This window comes from Meriones unguiculatus, chromosome 10 (assembly GCF_030254825.1).
Source record: "Meriones unguiculatus strain TT.TT164.6M chromosome 10, Bangor_MerUng_6.1, whole genome shotgun sequence".
Lineage (NCBI taxonomy): Eukaryota > Metazoa > Chordata > Mammalia > Rodentia > Muridae > Meriones > Meriones unguiculatus.
In genome coordinates, this window is record NC_083358.1 from 75,414,085 (window position 1) to 75,432,735 (window position 18,651).

General features: G+C 40.8%; 1 protein-coding gene and 1 long non-coding RNA gene across 2 annotated transcripts in view; one reads left to right on the top strand and one right to left on the bottom strand.

The window, feature by feature from the left end:
• The window catches only part of LOC132656898 (uncharacterized), a 24,153-nt gene extending 12,294 nt beyond the window's left edge, over positions 1–11,859 (top strand). The window contains exons 2-3 of the long non-coding RNA XR_009594690.1: positions 6,435–6,541; positions 10,553–11,859. This is a non-coding gene — a long non-coding RNA (uncharacterized LOC132656898). The remainder of the gene's footprint in view (positions 1–6,434; positions 6,542–10,552) is intronic.
• The window catches only part of Etnppl (ethanolamine-phosphate phospho-lyase), a 19,699-nt gene continuing 12,581 nt past the window's right edge, over positions 11,534–18,651 (bottom strand). Inside the window, exons 9-13 of the mRNA XM_021645143.2 lie at positions 18,258–18,412; positions 17,296–17,385; positions 16,980–17,110; positions 15,542–15,606; positions 11,534–14,399 (exon numbers count right to left, since the gene is read on the bottom strand). Of these exons, the coding sequence (XP_021500818.1) occupies positions 14,271–14,399; positions 15,542–15,606; positions 16,980–17,110; positions 17,296–17,385; positions 18,258–18,412 (570 nt within the window). The 3' untranslated portion in view covers positions 11,534–14,270. The remainder of the gene's footprint in view (positions 14,400–15,541; positions 15,607–16,979; positions 17,111–17,295; positions 17,386–18,257; positions 18,413–18,651) is intronic.

Sequence of the window (18,651 nt, forward strand, 5' to 3'; positions counted from 1 at the left end):
CCAGTGTAGTCAGGGACCTTTTTTTAAGGTGAGGCAGGAAGGCCAAAAGGAGGAGCTGGAATGATGGACAGGGAACTGGAGCAATGACCTTTGGAGATGGAGGGAGTGGACCATAAGCCAAGCTACTCAGGTGGTCTCTCAATTCTGGAAAAGACCAGGAAACCAATTCTCCCTTTGGGCCTCCACACGTCAGCAGTCCTGGTAATTCCTTGCTTTCTTAACCCTGTAGGATCCCCTGCAGACTTCTGACCTCATGAATGCTCACAGAATGAATCTGTGTTGTTTTTAAGCTCCCAAGCTTGTGGTCATTTGTGACAGGAGCACAGGGCACTAACAGAATCACTGTGCCACTTCTGGGCTCAGGATTTGGCTCTGTGCTCGGCAACTGCAGCAGAGCAATCTGTCCACAATGCACATGTGTCTACTCAAAGCCCCTCACAAGTCCCTAACCTGTCCAAAAGCTGCCACAAATGGCCTTTTCTCTCTAACTCTTATCCTCTCTTAGCCTGCTTCCCACCCCCCTTTTTTTCCTGTTATCCTTCCTTTGATTCACATTCAAGACCTTGAGCTTTGTGTAACCACTATTCTGGTCTAGAAGGGGTGCTTATTCTTTCTATTTGGTTAAATTCTCTTATTCCCGACTTCTCCTGGACTATGAAGACTTCAGCTCTGTCCTGGATGGAGTTACTTGTTCCCTTTTCAAAGTTTATATAACATCTTGATGGCGTGTGCCACTCTGTGCTGCCACCATGCTGTGTCCATCTGTTTCTCCTGGCAGGAGCTGCGACTCTGCAAGGGTCCAATCAGTATTTGTTGAAGGTTTGGATCATCATCCCATGTCACCCCATCTTGTCTCCAGGTTTCTAGAAAGCCACACCATTCTTCCTCTCCGCCTCTAACATTATGGAGTTGGGCTTTGAAATGTTTCTCAGGGTTGCCTTTCACTAAACTGGCCCGCATCTCAGTCTCACATTTACATCTAGAGAATAGGCTCCAAGGGTATCTCAGGAGACTCAGGCAGGCACTGGTTGTAAGCACAGCACTTGCTCACTTGTTAAGAGTTTTAACAGTGAAGATACGAGCATTTCAAAGCATAAAAGTCAAAGTGAACATTTAGTTTTTATCATCATCATGATTTTAATTTTCAAGACTCCAACCCCCTTTTTCTTTACTCTGGCCATAGGGATTGTCTCTGTCATCACTCTTTTGTCTCAGCCATCTTTACGTCCAGCCCATCATCAAAAGGGAAAAGTCTGTGCTGGGATATAGCTCAGTTGTCAGAGTCCCTGCCTAGCCTGCTCAAAGCCCTGGCTTCTGTCCCTAACCCCACAGGAAACTAGGTGTGTGAGGGCATGTGTAATTCCAGGACTGGGGGATGGAGTCAGTAGGAACAGAAGTTCAAGAACATCTGTACCTGTAGAGGGCGTTGAGGCAAGCCTGGAGTAGAGAACTCTAACAACAAAAGGGAACATTATTAAATGAAAGACTATTTATCATGATGGGTTTCCAAATCATGCAAGCAGGTGCTTCATTACACATCCAGGTTTGTCAATGTTAAACTTACACAGTCTTTGAGGAAAAACTTTATAAAAACTCTTACTTGCTGGGTTTATTTTTATTTTTTTATATTAATTATAGTGTATTCACTTTGTATCCCAGCAGTAACCCCCTCCCTCATCTCCTCCCATCCACACCCTCCCTCCTTCATCTCCTCCCATGCCCTTCTCCAAGTCCACTGATAGGGGAGGTCCTCCTCCTCTTCCATCTACCATAGCCTATCAGGTCTCATCAGGAGTGGCTGCACTGTCTTCCTCTGTGACCTGGCAAGGTAGCATCCCCCTCAGGGGGAGGTGATAAAAGAGCCAGCTACTGAGTTCCTGTCCCTGTTCTCCTTACTAGGGAATACACTTGGATTCTAAGCTGCCATGAGCTACATCTGAGCAGGGGTTCTAGGTTATCTCTATTCATGGTCCTTGGTTGGAGTATCAGTCTCAGAAAAGACCCCTGGGCCCAGATTTCTTGGTTCTGTTGCTCTCCTTGTGGAGTTCCTGTCCCCTCCAGGTCTTTCTATCTCCCCGTTCTTTCATAAGATTCTCTGTACTCTGCCCAAACTTTGGCTATGAGCCTCAGCATCTGCTTTGATACTCTGCTGGGTAGAGTCTTTCAGAGGCCCTCTGTGGTAGGCACCTGTCCTGTTTCCTGTTTTCTCCCTTTTCCGATGTCCATCCCGTTTCAAGGACATTTGTTCAACGATGTTCATAGCAGCTTTATTTGATATAGCCAGAACCTGGGAACAACCCAGACGCCCCTCAACTGAGGAAAAGATGCAGAAATTGTGGTACATTTATACAATGGAATACTACTCAACAATTAAATGCAAGGAAATCATGAACTTTGCAGGCAAATGGTGGGAACTAGAAAAGGTCATCCTGAGTGAGGTATCCCAGAAGCAGAAAGACACACATGGTATATACTCACTTATAAGTGGATATTAGACATATGATATAGGATAAATATCCTAAAATCTGTACACCTAAAGAAGCTAAGCAGGAAGGAGGACTCAGGGTAAGATGATCAATCCTCACTCATAAAGGCAAAGGGGATGGACATCAGAAGAGAGAGAAAACTTGCTAGTTTTATTGTGATACACTGAACAAGGCCTGGGCAGCAGGTTTCAAGGCTCAAGCTTTATTTACTTCTTGTGCAGGTCCCAGAATGACTACACACAACTCTTTCTATCTTCCATCTTTCTTTAGCCCTAGCCCCAGGGCAGGAGCTCAAATGGGTTTCCACTATTGGCAGTGTCCGTGATACTGTCTGGATCCCTACCTGGCTGTTAAGGACACTGCAGAGGCTTCTGTTCTCATAAAAGTTACAAATATGGTTGAGTTTCAGGCCTCCAGGAGGCATGGCTGTGACAACAGTATCAGTCTCACCTACAGAAGCAGACTTGGTTTCATCAAAGACGTTCCTTTTATCTGGTTGGCAATGTATGACCCAGGACTGCACATGTGGGCCTTGGGAGCCTGCTCCAATGCAAGAAGATCCAGTGAGGAGGTGTGTGGGGGGGGAAGGGCTAGACATCCTCAAGGCAACTCTCAATCAGTTAAGGGAGATGAGGGAGTGGAGGGGAAGAGTCTGGAGGTGGGGTTTGGGGAGTAAAGGCATTCTCTACTTTCTCTCTCCCGTAGTGGCTCAACTCCACAAAATTCCTTAGAGAGCCTCAGTGCCCAAGTGGTCTTCTCCCCCCATAAGTCCCTTCCTTCCCCGCCTCACTCTCTTTACTTCCAAACTTCTGTTTCCTAGGATTATATCCAAAGCAAACCCTCTGCCCCAGGTCTTGGCCTCAGGATAGGCTTTTGAGTCAGCCTAGACAGTTTAAAACACATGGCTGCTCGTTAAGGAAAATCAATACTTTTGCAACTTGATTATAGGACACAGAGAAGAAAGGTTTCTGCTCTACCATCATTTGGAGTCTCACAGTCTGTCTTAATCACCTGGATATCCTTGCTTCTTTTCCCCCTGACTGGCAGCCTCTCCCTCTCCAGGGACCATTTCCATTGTCTGCACTCCCAGAGACTCAAGATCAGACAGAACAGTTTGGGACGATGTGATACAAGCATGCTATAGGCAGGGGGAGGGGGAGATTATTTTATTTCACTCTTGGATCAACTGGTGAAACTTTCGAAAGACACATGGAAACAATTGAAAGAGAAAGACTTTATGTCTTTTTGAGCAATGCATATTTATTCAAATTATAGTTGGATCCCATCATAATAGAGGATTTTAGGAAAAAAATCTTGAGTTTCATTTTCAAAGCTATAGATTTATTATATTGTATAGTTTTGGACAGAAACAGAATGACCTAGTTTGAGGGTTCAGTTAGAATTTTGTATCTTTCACAGGACATTTTTTCCTACTGAAAACACAGATTAATTCTTTTGTCCAAGGATCTCCACAGCAGTTCTTGTTAACAATGGTGAGTTTTCATATTTTGCTGTCGAGACAGACCTCGAGACAGACCTCAAGTACATTACCCACTACCAACAGTTTAGGCTTTCTTTTAATCCACCAGCCTGGTCTTGTCTTTTCTATGTTTTTGTTTTTAACTTTGATTATCAGAGAAAATTCATTAACCTGACCTTCCTTTCAAATTAGCTTTGGCAGGACCTCATTGGTTAGAATGTAGAGATTAAATTAGCCTTGAGTTATCAGGCAGACTGTGAACTTGAAATGCTGGGATGGCCTGACCTCCCTAAAGGATAGAACTTTGACTTTTGGCTCATGAAGGATGGGACTGAAGAAAAACTTGGACTCTCCAGTGGCTTCCTTTGGCCTGAACAGGATGAAAAAGAACACCCAGCTTCGAATTGCCAGAGAATGGCTCCTGTGAGGAACAATTATGAGGAGAAGCTCCTGAATGCTTCTGTGCTAATGGGGGTGGGGGGGGGGAGGATCCACTGCCTCAACCCTTCATAGCCTATGCAGAGGTCTGAAGGTTTGAGGCAGAAATACATTTTGTGAACATAATGGACTGAATTAAGCATCACATCTGATTTTTTTTTATCAGTTACATTTTATTAACTCTGTATCCCAGCCGTGTCCCGATCCCTCATTCTCTCCCAGTCCCTCCCTCCCTCCCTCCCTCATCTCCACCATGCCCCTTTACAAGTCCACTGATAGGGGGGACCTCCTCCCCATTCATCTGATCCTATTTTATCAGGTATCTTCAGGACTGGCTGCAAAGCCCTCCTCTGTGGCCTAACAGGACTGCTCCTCCCTTCGGGGGTGGGGAGACCAAAGAGCCAGTCATTGAGTTCCTGTTAGAAATAGTCCCTGTTCCCCTCACTTTGGGAAACCAATTGGTTACTGAGCTACCACAGGCTACATCTGAGTGGAGGTTCTAGGTTATATCCATACATGGTCCTTGGTTGAATGTCAGTCTCAGAAAAGACCCTGTGCCCAGATATATTTGGTCCTTGTGGAGCTCCTATCCTTTCCCCATCAGACTAACTCCCCTTCTTTCTTATGATTCCCTGTACTCTGCCAAAGGTTTGGTCATGAGTCTTTGCTTTGAAAACACTGCTAGTTAGAGTCTTTCAGATGCACTCAGTAGACTCCTGTCATGACAGGAGTCCACATCTGATTTTATATAGAGCCCCAGTTTCTAAAGTTACAGTATTTGTGAGAACTCTAGGAGATAGGTGGGTCTAGATAGCATCAGGAATGTGGGGCCCCTATGAAGAGATCAGTACCCTCGTAGCAGAGCTTGCTGACACTGTTTGAATGAGCACAGGGCAGAGGAGAGGTCCTCCACCGGAAGCAGATCTTTCTGGCACATACTGATCTTAAACTTCTAGCAACTCAGAACTGTGAGCCAATTAACTGTTGGTAATTGGGCTCCCAGCCTGTGGTATTTTGGCAGCCCGAGCCAACACGCAGGTACTACTAGAGTAGGCAAAGGACTCTTTACTTTACCCTTGGATCTTTCTGACTTATAATTCTCCTGACATACTTATTGGAATCAAACATGTAGGGACAACAGACCAGCATGAAAAGGTTTGGGTTGCTTCCCAAATTTATATATATATATATAACTGTCAAACCCCAAAGAGAGTAGGTTTTCTTCTATATAATTTACACTTCAATAAACCTGGATAAATGAAAAAAAAAAAAAAGATCAGTGTTTGGGAAGTAATTTTCGCAAGAAAATCCTGAAATTGTTGGGTTTATCTAATTTAGAAAGACAAAGGTAGAAGTAGCTTCATGCTTTAAATCCAAATGTCCATTTCTTACCCATCCTTTATAGTTGGTTTGTATCTTTGCATTTGGTATGGGGGAGGGGAGGAAATAGGCCCAACCTTGAGGCATTTACTTGAGTGTGGGTTGGTGTGCAAAGCGTTTTGGCATAATTCCTGAAGGAGGTTGTTGGTCTGCCCAAGTCTAGTCTTTTTCAAAACTCCAGACTGACTTTTGCAGAAATGTGTGTTTATTCGTTTAAGTGAGCAGTCGATGCACACTAGAAAATAAGCACATATTCACACACAATCATATCTATTTCCTAAGGGTAAACATACATTCTTGGAAGTAATATAGACTAAATATACAAAAAAGAGTAACTTTCCCAATGGCTCATAATTCTAAGGTTTACTCTGCTACAAAAAAAACTGGGCAACCAAACCACTATCCTTTCCTGGCAGCTTCCTTTGACACACAAACAATCCTCTTTTTCTATGTCTTTAACCTGGCATTTATAAAAATATCAAGCAAGTTATACAGGGTGATGGTTAAGGATCCAGATACTTGAATGTCAAAAGTAAACCTAAGAGATACTCAGGAATTCAGATGTAAAGAACATTTGTTTTTACTATAGCTTCTGTAAAAAATAAATAAATACCATCTCCCCTCAACCAATAATTTTTTATTTCTCACAGATCCAATTACTGACATGAATATGAATCTACTGCTGAGCTCTTTATCCTATCCCACTGGTGTACTGGTCTACCCTTGTGGTAGGGCGATACACTGTTAGTGGCTAGAGGTAAGTCCTTGTTTCTAGTTAGGTTTTTCTCCTCTTTTCTCTTTACTTTTGAAATGCTGAGTAAGAATCTTGTTGGTTCAGACACCTAATGTGTTAGTTGCTTTTACAGTAACTGAAACCAAAAAATATTCAACAAAAGCTACTTACAGAAAAAAATAAATTTTTTGGCTTATGGTTTAAGGTGACACAGTCTGGCATGCTGGTAAAGTCATGGCAGTGTATTGTGAGGCAGCTGGTCACAGGACATACAAGGAGATGAATGCTGGAATTCAGTTGGCTCTTTCCTGCCTCTACATTTTAATTCCCTTTGAGAACTCATTTTTGCCCATACTCAGGGTATATCTTTTCCACAGTTAAATTTCTCTAGAAATACCCTTCTAGACATACTTATTGATGTGTCTCCTAGGTGATTCTAGACACATTCAAGCTGAAAATAAAGATTAAACACTCAAATATATCACTTTAAATTTTAAAATTCCATACCTGGGCCCTAACACCTCACATCTACCCATATAGCAAAACACATTTAGCTCACACATCTACCCATATAGCAAAACACATTTAGCTCATCTCTAAAACTCCCAAAATTCTTAACAGTTCTAGCTAGCACTGTTTAAAAACACAGACCCAAAAATCTCTTCTGAGCTTTGATCAATACCTTAGCTATGAGCAACTTGTCAAATAAAATCAGTTAGTTACATCCTACTGATGTGTGTTAGCATGAAGTAAACGTTCTCGTTCTGAAAGGGAGGGATGTGGGGATATCAAGAAAATAAATTAATTCTTTAGCCATTGAATCAACAAAATTTTCCCTGTTAATTCAGTGACAGAAGTCCTTAGGTGGCTACTTAGCAATCCCAACTTTCCGTTCAATGGAACCATTGTTGTGCCCTGCCTTCCCCACAGTAGGAATGCTATTTATTACCTGGGGACCGAGACTTCTGTATTAGCAGAGCCCAAAGTTGTAGTGATAGAATACAGATGTTTTCTAGTTGATCACTGGGGTTAATAGTGAGAAGAGCCATTGTACTTTGACCTCTTGATACCCACCTCCATGAATCATAGAGGAGGAATCAAGACACCATATACTGGTTACTGAGTTAGGTCATACTCTAAGTCCTAGAAGGTATTTCCTCTGCTTTGAAAGTTGTTGTCCTCTAGCTGACACTACAAGGGAATCTTCAAAAGTCCCTTTCATTGTACTTTCAAGCTGGTATTTCTGAGTGATGGGGAACAAGGGAAGACAGGTCACTTGCTGTGACCAAGTAACTCCTTAGCTATAAATAGTACAGAGAGGCCATGCCAGTGGTATCTATGAATGATAGTTATAGTGGAAGATTTGCAGGCAGGGAAAGAAAGGTCATAGCTAGAGTAACTGTCTCCTTAAATAAAACAAAATACTACTCTTGCTTCAATTGGAGGAGTGAACCTACTAAATCAACCCACTACTAGGGATCTGTCTAGCACTCTGGGAACTATGTCAGACAGGGGCTTAGCATTAAACTCTTAACATTGCTAGCTATAGCAGTGTTGACTTTAGTGAGTAAAAATCCATAATGCTTAGTCCACATATATCCTTCAACCCTGTAATTACTATGTTCATGAATCTACTGGGCAATGATAAGAGTTAAGAGTGCCCAAATTACTGGTTTGGAACACCGAAAAACTCTTGTGTCTAGAAAAGCAGTCCATATGGTGAAAATTCTTTAAAAATATTTTTAATTAAAATTATTTTACTTATATTTTGTTCATGTTTTTCCCCCTCCCAACTCCCCTCAGATCCTCCTCACATTCCTTACCATACAACTTTCTATATTTTTCTCTCTCTCCCTCCCATACAGGAAATAAATACAATAAACAAAAACAAACAACCATATCCCCTCCCAACAAATATGAAAATCAAAATAAACTAGCAAGAGATCAATAAGGGGGAAAAATCCAAAACAAAGCAAAATGAAACAAAAGGGCCTCAAGTACCACTAAGTTCATTTTGTGTTTGGTCAGCTACTCCTGGGCATGGGCCTGCCCTAGACAGTGATATTGTGATTAATACCAATGACACTCTGCAGGAAGAAACTGATGTCCCCTTTTCTAGTGGTTATCAATTGCAGATAGCTTCTTGGTTAGGGATGGGATCCTGTGTCTATTTCCCTCCTCAGTGAACTTTCTGGCTTGAAACTGTGCAGGTCTTGTACATGCTGCCACAATCTTTATGAGCTCATATGTGCATCAGTGGCTCCTGTATCTGGAAGACCTTGTTTCCTTAGAGTTATCCACCACCACTCGCTTTTATAGTCTTTCTGCCTCCTCTTCTCCATAGATCCCTGAGCCTTCAGGGTAGTGATTTGGTGAAGACATTTAGGACTGAGTGCTCCAACACTCTCTGTATATTGTTCAGTTGTGAGTCTCTGTATTAATTCCCTTCCACCACAAGAAACTTCTCTGATGTGGGTTAAGCAAGGCATTGATCTATACATGGGTGTAGGAGTAATTTTATCGTTATATTCCTTTAGTAGAATAACAGTATTAGGTTTGGAAATTGTTTAGGATATTTGATCCCATTGTAAAGCCAGGGATTATGAGCTGGACAAGCCTATTTCTTGTGTTGTGGCTCAGCCCTAGCACACACCTTTAATCCAAAAATTTTCTGTTTATTGTAAATAAACAAACGGTTGTGTTGTGGCTCAGACCTAGCACACACCTTTATTTATTTTTTTGTTTGTTTTGATTTATTTTGTTTTGTTTTTTGAGACGGGGTTTCTCTGTGTAGTCTTGGCTGCACCACCTTTAATCTAAGGACTTTCTGTAAACACGATTGAATAAAGTTAACCTTAAGTCAAGAGGGAAGCAACCAGTTGATAGGAAATGAACATGAGGAAAACAAAACAAAAAAACCCCCTAAAAACCAGAGAATGAGAGGAAGTCCGAAGGAGAGAAACACAGGAAGTAGAAAGGAGGGATGTTCAGTTTGAAGTGTTTCTAAGAGGGCATGCAGAAGGAAAATGAAATTTTTCCTTCTGGAGTGTCAACTGAGTGCTTTCATTGTCTTTCTGAGCTAGCAAATTTTCATGTCTGTATATGGCTACTGAGTCTTCATTGGTAAAATCAAATGATTGGGATTTTGTTTTTAAAACAGGAAATTATTACTGTTGTTGTTTGGTTTTTCATAATAATTATTATAATAACAATTCTAATTATTATTGGTTGTTGTTATGGTTTGGTTGTGTGGCCCTGGCTGTCCTATAACTCACTCAGTAGACTAGGCTGAGCTTGAACTCACAAGACATCTGCCTGCCTCTAACTTCCCTGTGCCACCACTATTGGGCAGAAATTCTTTTTAAAGAGAACTTGAGTAAGACAGTGGCTCAAGCAGTGTGAAAAAGAGAAGAAATTTTGGATATTTTAAGAAATACTAGGTTAAGAATCTCAGTAACAGAACAGAATACTATTTGAGGGACCATGAAAAAAAAAAGCAAATTATCATGTTCATGTTCTTGAATGAAAACATGAGTTACTTTTACCCTTCAAATCTCTATCTTCTTTGAAAAGTTTCTACCATACTGAAAGCACATTTGGGTGAGGCATATAAGAGGTCCCGCAGGATTAAAGAACTACAGATGTTTATAATCCATTCTTGCTTTCTGCTACAAACCTATGCAGTTATTGCTATTTTCTTTTCTCCTAAGTATGAAAAATGAATTCTGAATTTCTACTTGAGTAGCTATTTATTTCAGGTCATAGATGATAATCCTGTTGACAGAAAAAGAAACAAGGATGCTTAAGTCAGAAGTTGGGGACCATGCTTTATATGTTCAGGTCAACGTTATTTAAGGGAATTGTTATGTGTTTTTTACTATTTTATCTCATTTTTTAAAATTAATATTTTAGTGTCACTGATGTTTTGCTTTTTGGTGGTTAAAATCCAAGTATTATAATATTATGCTATTTCATTAATAGTTTTGATGACCCATGTCAATTGCTCATTCTCTGATGATTCTGACATTTTTAAAGGTTATAGAAGAAAAGGCACTGGCCAGAAGTCACAGTCACTAGGCACCAGTCCTTGCCTTGCTTCTGAGGACATGGGACACTACAGTCAGCCTTTTAATGTCTACAAGTCTCCAGCTTACCCATCTGTCCAGTAAGAACTTGGGCAGTGACCTACAGTGAAGAAAGGACATTCTTCAAGATAAAACGAAAGTAATTCCAGATGGAAAGAAGAAATGAAGAGTAATGGAAACAAACATAAAAGCAATTATAATATATGTAGTCATAATTTAACACTGATTATATAAAATAACTGTCAGATACAGCTATATACAACTATGATATTCTAAATGGGATACGGCAAAGGAAACAAAAGTATTCTGAACTTTTTGCACTGACCAGAAAAAGGGTCTTGTAATTTGCAGGGAAGCTCCTAAAAGAAGAGAAGATGCATGTGACTTGTAAGTTTGTGTGTTTGGAGTGAGTGTATGGCATAACAAAGCACTACTCAAATATATTTTAAAGAAAGCAAGAATGAAGAAAGGAAGAAAGGATCATTAATAGAAAAATATATATTTAAAACTATACATCAGAGGTACAATAAGTGCTCTAATGAGAAGGCAAAGACTTTCAGACTGAATAATAGCTCTATGTGTTTACAAGAGGAACATCCAAAAATTATGGAACAGAAGATTAGAAATAAGATTGACAAAGGCTTTCTCAGGAATATTTTTTTTAATATTTTATTTATTTATTTTATGTATCAGTGTTCTATCTGAAGAGGACATCAGATTTCAGTATAGATGGTTGTGAGCCACCATGTGATTGCTGGGAATTGAACTCAGGACCTCTGGGGAAGCAGACAGTGCTCTTATCCACTGAGCCATCTCTCCGGCCCTCTCAGGAATATTTTTATCATCGTAGATTTTCATACACTTTATAATGTACTTTGATTTATGGAAATTAGACACTGATACACTTATAAAGAAATAGGAAACTCACATGTATTGTGGGAATATTTTATTCACAGCTCAATAATTGATAGAACAAGCAAATATTTTTCAATAGAAAAACAAGATTTAAACATGATCAAAACCTTCACTATAAACCTGACAAACTACAAACTTGTTTATAAAACTTGGCTTCTATGTTTTATTTAGAGTAGCTCAGAATTTACATATTTTTAAAATTTATGTAGCATTAAAAAAATAAAACAGAGCATAAACTGGGCCATATATCATGCTTTAAAAATTTCAAAGAGTAATAGCATGCAGAGCACATTATAGTGAAAAATTGGTTGACTTTATAATGTAAGGCCTTGCTACAGAGAAGTACAAGTGGCTATATAGTAAATTTTATCTTACCTGACAGTTTGTGTGTGTGTTGACCATGATTTTCTTGACTTGTGGAATACAAGTGTCTATAGTGCAGAAGGCCAGTGGGGAGCCCCTGAGGCCTTCCCTTTACAAACATTCTTCCTTTACTGAGCCAACATTAAAAAGAAAAAGAAAGAAAAGAAAGATAATGTCCATTCTAGGGCAGGGTGGCAGCAATTAATGTTCTTCTTAAAAATCCAAAGGAGAGAAAGAGTAGGACAGAATTTGATGCCAAGTATCTTTTCCATTTGTTCCTCACCTTAGTTTTTGTCAAAGATTTGTTTATTTTTATTTTATGTGTGTGTGTGTACATACTTGCATATATACAAATGCACTACAAGCATGGAACGCCCTTGGAGGCCAGAAGGCATTGCATTCCTGGAACTGAAGTTACAGGTTGTTGTGAGCTCTTACGTGGTTGCTGAAAACCAAACCTGAGTCTCTGACTGAATCTCGAGTTCACCAATTCAGCTAGACTTGCTAGCCAGTGAGCCCCAGGAGTTTTTCTGTGTCTACCTCTTCATCTAACGGATCACAGGTGTATAATGGAACCATTTTTTTTTTTTAACATCTGAGTACCTCGCAGAAATCCTGTGATCCACTGCACTGATGACCCTAAGATGCTGTAGCTGGAGGTGCCAGAGATGCTCCTTGGATCTTGGAACATTGAAAAGATGCATGTGCTCAAGAGGACAGGGGATAAGCTCCACGAGGATTCAAAAACCCACTATTTCTGTACACCAGCTGTTGGCTGTTTTATAGATGTTCTCAATGGGGTCTTGAAAGAGTGGCAGTGGAAGTTTTCTGAGGCAGATCTCTGTGTGCCATGCCTGGGTATCTACCTTGCATGGAAGAAATGATGGGAGTGCCTAAGTAGCTGGAAATGGTCTAGCTAGTTGTCCAGAAATTTGAACATTCTAGAACAAGAGAGATATGGGGTACAAGCATATAAATGGCTATATTATGTAAATACTTCATGTTAAGATTTTTTGTACATGCTTTTAGTGCCTACCAAAAGCATCTACAACAGAGGCAACACTGGCCATCCAAGCAAGCAAATAATAATGGAGCCATGAGCAGAGGGTACACAATGGTGGTGATGAAGGCAACATGTGGGCCAGAAGCCTAGGTTTCTACTGATCATGGCCAATTTCATAATGCCCTGGTTGATACCCAGGCTGATTGAAGCAGAATCCAGTGTTGAGCCCCTGATATGACCCTATTCCTTTAAGAAACCAATCATCTACTTTATGGAAAGCTGACTTCAAAGGCCCCTTTTATTCCACCCTTGTGGGTTTATTCCTTTAGGAATAGAGACCTTATGGTTGTTCCGTTTGCATTTTTAAAAAACAAAAACAACCAAACAACAACAAAAAACTAGACCCTCAGCACCACACTGCATGTGCAACACATAGGCAAAGGTGCCATAAAATACTATCATTCAAAGAACAGGCTCATGCTCCCATGAAGAAATCTCTCTTAGTTAACAGTAAACAGGCATAGAAAAAGTTACTGTTTCTTATTTATGGCGAATTTAATAACGATTAGAAGGGAAAAGGAGAGATGCAGGTCAAACAAAGGTAATTTAGTATATTTGGGGTGCTGGTGATAATGAACTTTGGGAAGATAAGATGGTAGGGAAGAGATCATTTTACCAGGTAGATAAGCAACTTGGTTGAGGTGGCATGGCCTGTGGGTAGCCAGAACTGAAGTTTCTGACTCTGAAAGCTGGGCTTTGGCTGTTGATGCTGTTCTAGAGACATTGTCATGCAAGTGTTTCTGTGTATACACGTTCTCTTTCAGATCCCACAGGGCAGGAAGTAACCAGGCTTCTACCCAACCCCACTCTTTCACCTTTGCCTTTGCGCTCAGTGATTTCCTTTTGGAATGACTTAGAGTTCACCACAATAACCTACAACGCTCTCTGCATTTTATAGTCATCATTTTTTGTTTATATCATCTTTTATTAAAATCCATAAATAAAGTTTATATATTTAACCATTTTAGAATATTTCTTATGATTAAAAATACTTTAATATGCTAGCTCCCTGAAGTTAAGGCACAGGCTTCACTTGCTTCTCTAATTTCAAACATTACAACATGAGAAGTGAAGCACACAGCTTCATTCTTGCATTTGAAAACTCAGTGATGGTAGAATAAATAACCTCAGAATCGCAGGCAAGGAATTACTAGGCAAGAGGTTGAATTAATAATGTTGACATAGTTTAACGATATTACTAATCTAACTTTTAATGTACAAGTTGGGCAGATGAAATAATTCTAATTTAAAGGATCACTAAGAGGTGAGATGCGTCCACTCGCTCTTTTTATCCCTGGGTATTTTTCTGCTGTCTAACATTCATCTTTCATGTCTTGAGTCGTTTGCTGAGCAGCGCATGCTGATCTGAGCATACACCATTTCTCTTTCTGCTGTGGCTTTCTCTAGACTCCGTGGCGCTATGGTTGGGTAAGTCCATGTGAACTTCCTTAGACATCTGCAAAGACAGGGTCACAAAACTCCCGTGGATGTCCACCTTTTTAATCACCCAACCTCGTTCTGACCCAATAGGACACCCCACCCCCAAGAAAACACCAGGCATTTGAAACGTGATGTCAATATGAGCTCTGAGACTCCGGGGCAAAATTTTATACCTGTGTAACAACTCAACCAATGTCAGGATGGTGATTCCCTGCAGTGAACTCTTGGTTTTGCAAGATCCTGGTCAGTGCTGTGTGACTCCATTTTGTTGTAGCTGTGATTCTGACCCAGATTTGATAAACTATTCCTGCCCTTTTGATAATAATGGATCCCTATGACTGGATTGTGTTGTGTGAAGAGACAGAGGGCATCTTGTTAGAAATAATTTGTTCTTATTCAAACACCCCCCCTTTTTTTTATTGTTGTTGTTTTTGGTTTTATTTTGTTTTAAACCCTGAAAAGGACTTTGCTGACTGCACTGGGTGTTCAGCAGGCTCTGGGCACTGAATGTTCCCTTGCCATCTAAGCTAGAAACAAATACCGAATTATGCAACAAGGTTTTACTTTTCTATTTCCAGGCCAGGGTGCTCTTTCTCACACCATGGGAGGCTCAGGAAGAGAATGGAAAAGCCCTCTGCTGGAAGGGCATCAAGAATAGAAACTAGGCCACTCACTGCAGTGATTCCCCAGGCCACTGGCTGCTGTGGAAGCTTCCATGTTAGCTCATTTCAGAAACAATTTTTGATGTTTCAGAGAATCATGTTGCTAAGGCTTCTATAGATGGTGAAGAGCATAGTGGGAGCTGAAGTGCATTGTGGGAACCAGAAGTGACTGCAGATGGCTTTCTGAGCCAACAAGAGAAAGCTTAGGTCATTTCTTAGTCTCTCCCATATTTGAATGCTGTCTTTACACTCAGAGAGAAACCCTTTGCTCTTATTTATATTTTTATGAGCATAAACCAGTGAGAATGTATATTTGGTTTTATTTCTTGCAAATGATATGCTACCAGCTCTGGAAATTTAATTGTAAACTCAAAATTGTGATGATAATCCAACCTTAGCACAAGCTGCTTTTGTTCTAAAGGTCACTGTACATTAAAACAATGTAATCCCCAATGCTTGACGCTTTTCCCCTACATGCTAAGTCGCCCCCTCTCACCTTTGTTCTGCAAGCTGGGTTCTCAGAGATCAGACTGTCACTCTTGGATTCCAAGACTTCTAAAACTAAATCAAAGAAGATATAGAGAAGTTAGACCAACATAATTAAAAAAAAATAGTGTCTAGGAATATCCTTCATAAGGACTAGGAAAAAAAACGGCGTGTAATGTCTTTAACAAATATTACTGTGAACTTGCATTTTTCCAGAATTTGTTTATTACCATTTATGTGTGTGGGTGTTTTTCTTGCATGTATGTCTTTGTACCATGTGCATGCCTGGTGTCCTCAGAGGCCAGAGGGTGATGGTGGAACTGGAGTTACAGATGGTTATAAGCTACTGTGTAGGTGCTGGGAATTGAACCCTGATCCCTTGGAAAAGAGGTTGGTGCTCTTTACTGCTGAGCCATCTCCCCAGCTGTAGTTTACATTTGTTCGTGGCACCAAGCCTGTGTTAATTGTGTCTGGTTCACATAGTCAGTTACATAAATAGATAATAAATACATTAATAAACCTGACACGGTGGCGCAAGCCTGTAATCCCAGCACTCTGGGTGGCAGACGCGGGTGGATCTCTGTGAGTTGAAGGCCAGCCTAGTCTACAAAATAAGTCCAGGACAGTCAAAACTACACAGAGAAACCTAGTCTTGAAAAAAGAAAAGAAAAGAAACCACTTTAATATTTGATGTGCTCTTGAAAATGTAAAGGAAAAAAATCCAAAGTGAAATATTTCAGCATATGATCAAAAACTATTCATCTGTATCTTGAAGTTTTTATTAAAAAAACATTTCAGATATCTTTTGTCTCCTTGGTTTTGTTTTGTTTGAGTCAAGGTCTTGCTGTGAAGCGCAGGCTGACATTGAATCTGTTCTTATGCTTTGTCACCTGAACAGTAGCTAGGCTCATGGCTGTACACTCCCAGAGCAGGTTGACACATTATCTGAATGGCTCAAGGCTGAAATTATGTAGAGTTAGTGGTGGGAGGCACAGTATAGACATACAGTTTTTTTAAAAACCCTAGTTATTGTCTAAAGGGCAGAGAGGTGACTAACCAAGCAGGGTGAAATAGGTGTGATGGTATACATCTGTAATCTCAGTATTTGCAAGGATGAAGCAGCTCTTGAATGTAAGGCAAGTCTTGGCTACACAGCAAGACCTTGTCTAAAAAGCAAAACAAACAACAAACACCCCTTGCCAACTAAGCAATAACAGCAATGTGCTAATTTACTAAAAACTTATGTTTGGTGTTGTGTGAATATAAATAAAAAATTTTGATTTAACTAAGAGTTCATGTAGTTTATTTTTGCAGCTCTCTGAAAAAGAAGGGAAAGTTATCCATTTTTTCCCCCCGTGCTCCATGTCCCTGGTGAATAGGGTGCCAGGGAATGACATGGGGGGAGCTTGGGAGAAAAGGGAGAGGCATCTTTGAGATTGTGGACCAACCTGTTAAAATGGCATCAAGGTGGCCCACCATGAACTTGGCGTCTTCTTCTGTGAAGCACATGGGTGGTTTTATTTTTAGCACATTCCTATGAGGGCCGTCGGCGCTGAGAAGTACTCCTTTATCTTTCATCCTAATCAGTGCAGGAAATGAAAGGCCATGAGCACACACAAAGGGCTGTGAACACATAGCACACTCATGTGTCTGCACCAGAAAAGGCCAGGAAAAGTCTTAGGGTGTCCATTTCAGAGAGGATGAGAGGGTGCGAATCAGGTGCTCGAGGGGCCAGGGCGGCGAAGACAGGTGAGGTGAGCTTACTTGTAGATGATGTGCTGTGCTTCAGCTGTTGCAGGTGTTCTTTTCTCCTGGTCCTTCACCAAATCAATGCCGATGAAGAGGCCAGCACCCCTGAGGAAGAGGAGAGAGTCCACATGTACGCTCTGTGCCTGGCACTGTCACCAAACGACATTTAACAGGAAGCTGAGTGTGACGTCGTTTGAGTGGAAACGCTACTGATTTTTAACTAAGTCAGGATGTCAAGCCAGTTGCATTAAATGTTTGAAACAGGCTTTTTCATCAAGGATTCCTCCCCCGTCACTTGATTTTATAAGAGAATAGTACTTTAACGCGGTCACACGCATGTATGTGTGAGTAGGAAACACATATGTGCACAGGCACATGTGGACATGCGCCCCTGGCGGGAAGAGACCAACCTCAGTGGTGTTGGTCAGGCGTCATCCCTCTTATGTTCACCCAGCGCCTCTCCCTGGCCTGAAACTTGCTGGTTGGGGCGATCTGCCCAGTGCAGTGACTGCACGTGAGCACCGCTGCTCCTGGCTTCATGCAGGTTCCAAAGACCAAGTCAGGTCTTTGTGCTCCCTCGACAAAAACTCTTTCCCCGCTGAGCAATCTCCCCAGCTCTCCAAACAACGCTTGATACCATTTAATCTATCAGGGTATTCATGACTGCAAGTTTTCAATAACTGTCTATGAAAAATACCCGCTGTTGAGATATCATTTTCCCACATTATCCGCAAGTCATTGAGAGTCATCTTATTTTCCTTCTTTCTATCTCTTGGACTTAAAACGATCCTGCAGAAGAAAACCTACAAACGGGACAAATGTTACTAGGGTAGTTCCTGAGTCCTGGACTAAAAGTGATCTTTGCTCTCTCTACTTCTCAGTGTTTTGCGTATTTTGGTTCAAGTTTGCAAGGTGAAATACGAGCTGTTTTGCTCGGGGGGAAAAACAAATGAGTACCTGATGCTCGGTCAACACACCTGACATCACCTATCAAAGGATGCTTGGCCTTCTGCTCATTCAGCAACTCAGTGAGATAATCTCCCACTCTGACAGCATTTCCTTGAAGGTTTTCATTCTCGATTATATCCAGCACAGCTAAACCAACAGCACAAGACACGGGATTTCCTCCATACTACAGACAGAGATGAGAAAACAACGATGGAATTAGTGGTATTGCTCATTCATGAGAAATTTGGCACTCAACATAGGTCTGGAAGACCAAAAAATATTTTAATATCTTCACTAGTCCCCACAAAAGTATATGTTATCAAAGATATGTCTAACACATATGTAAAAAGTATGATTTTTTTTTTTTTTGTAATACAAATCTTTTCAGACTTAGAAGACAGATGGCTTTATTTCTTGGGATTG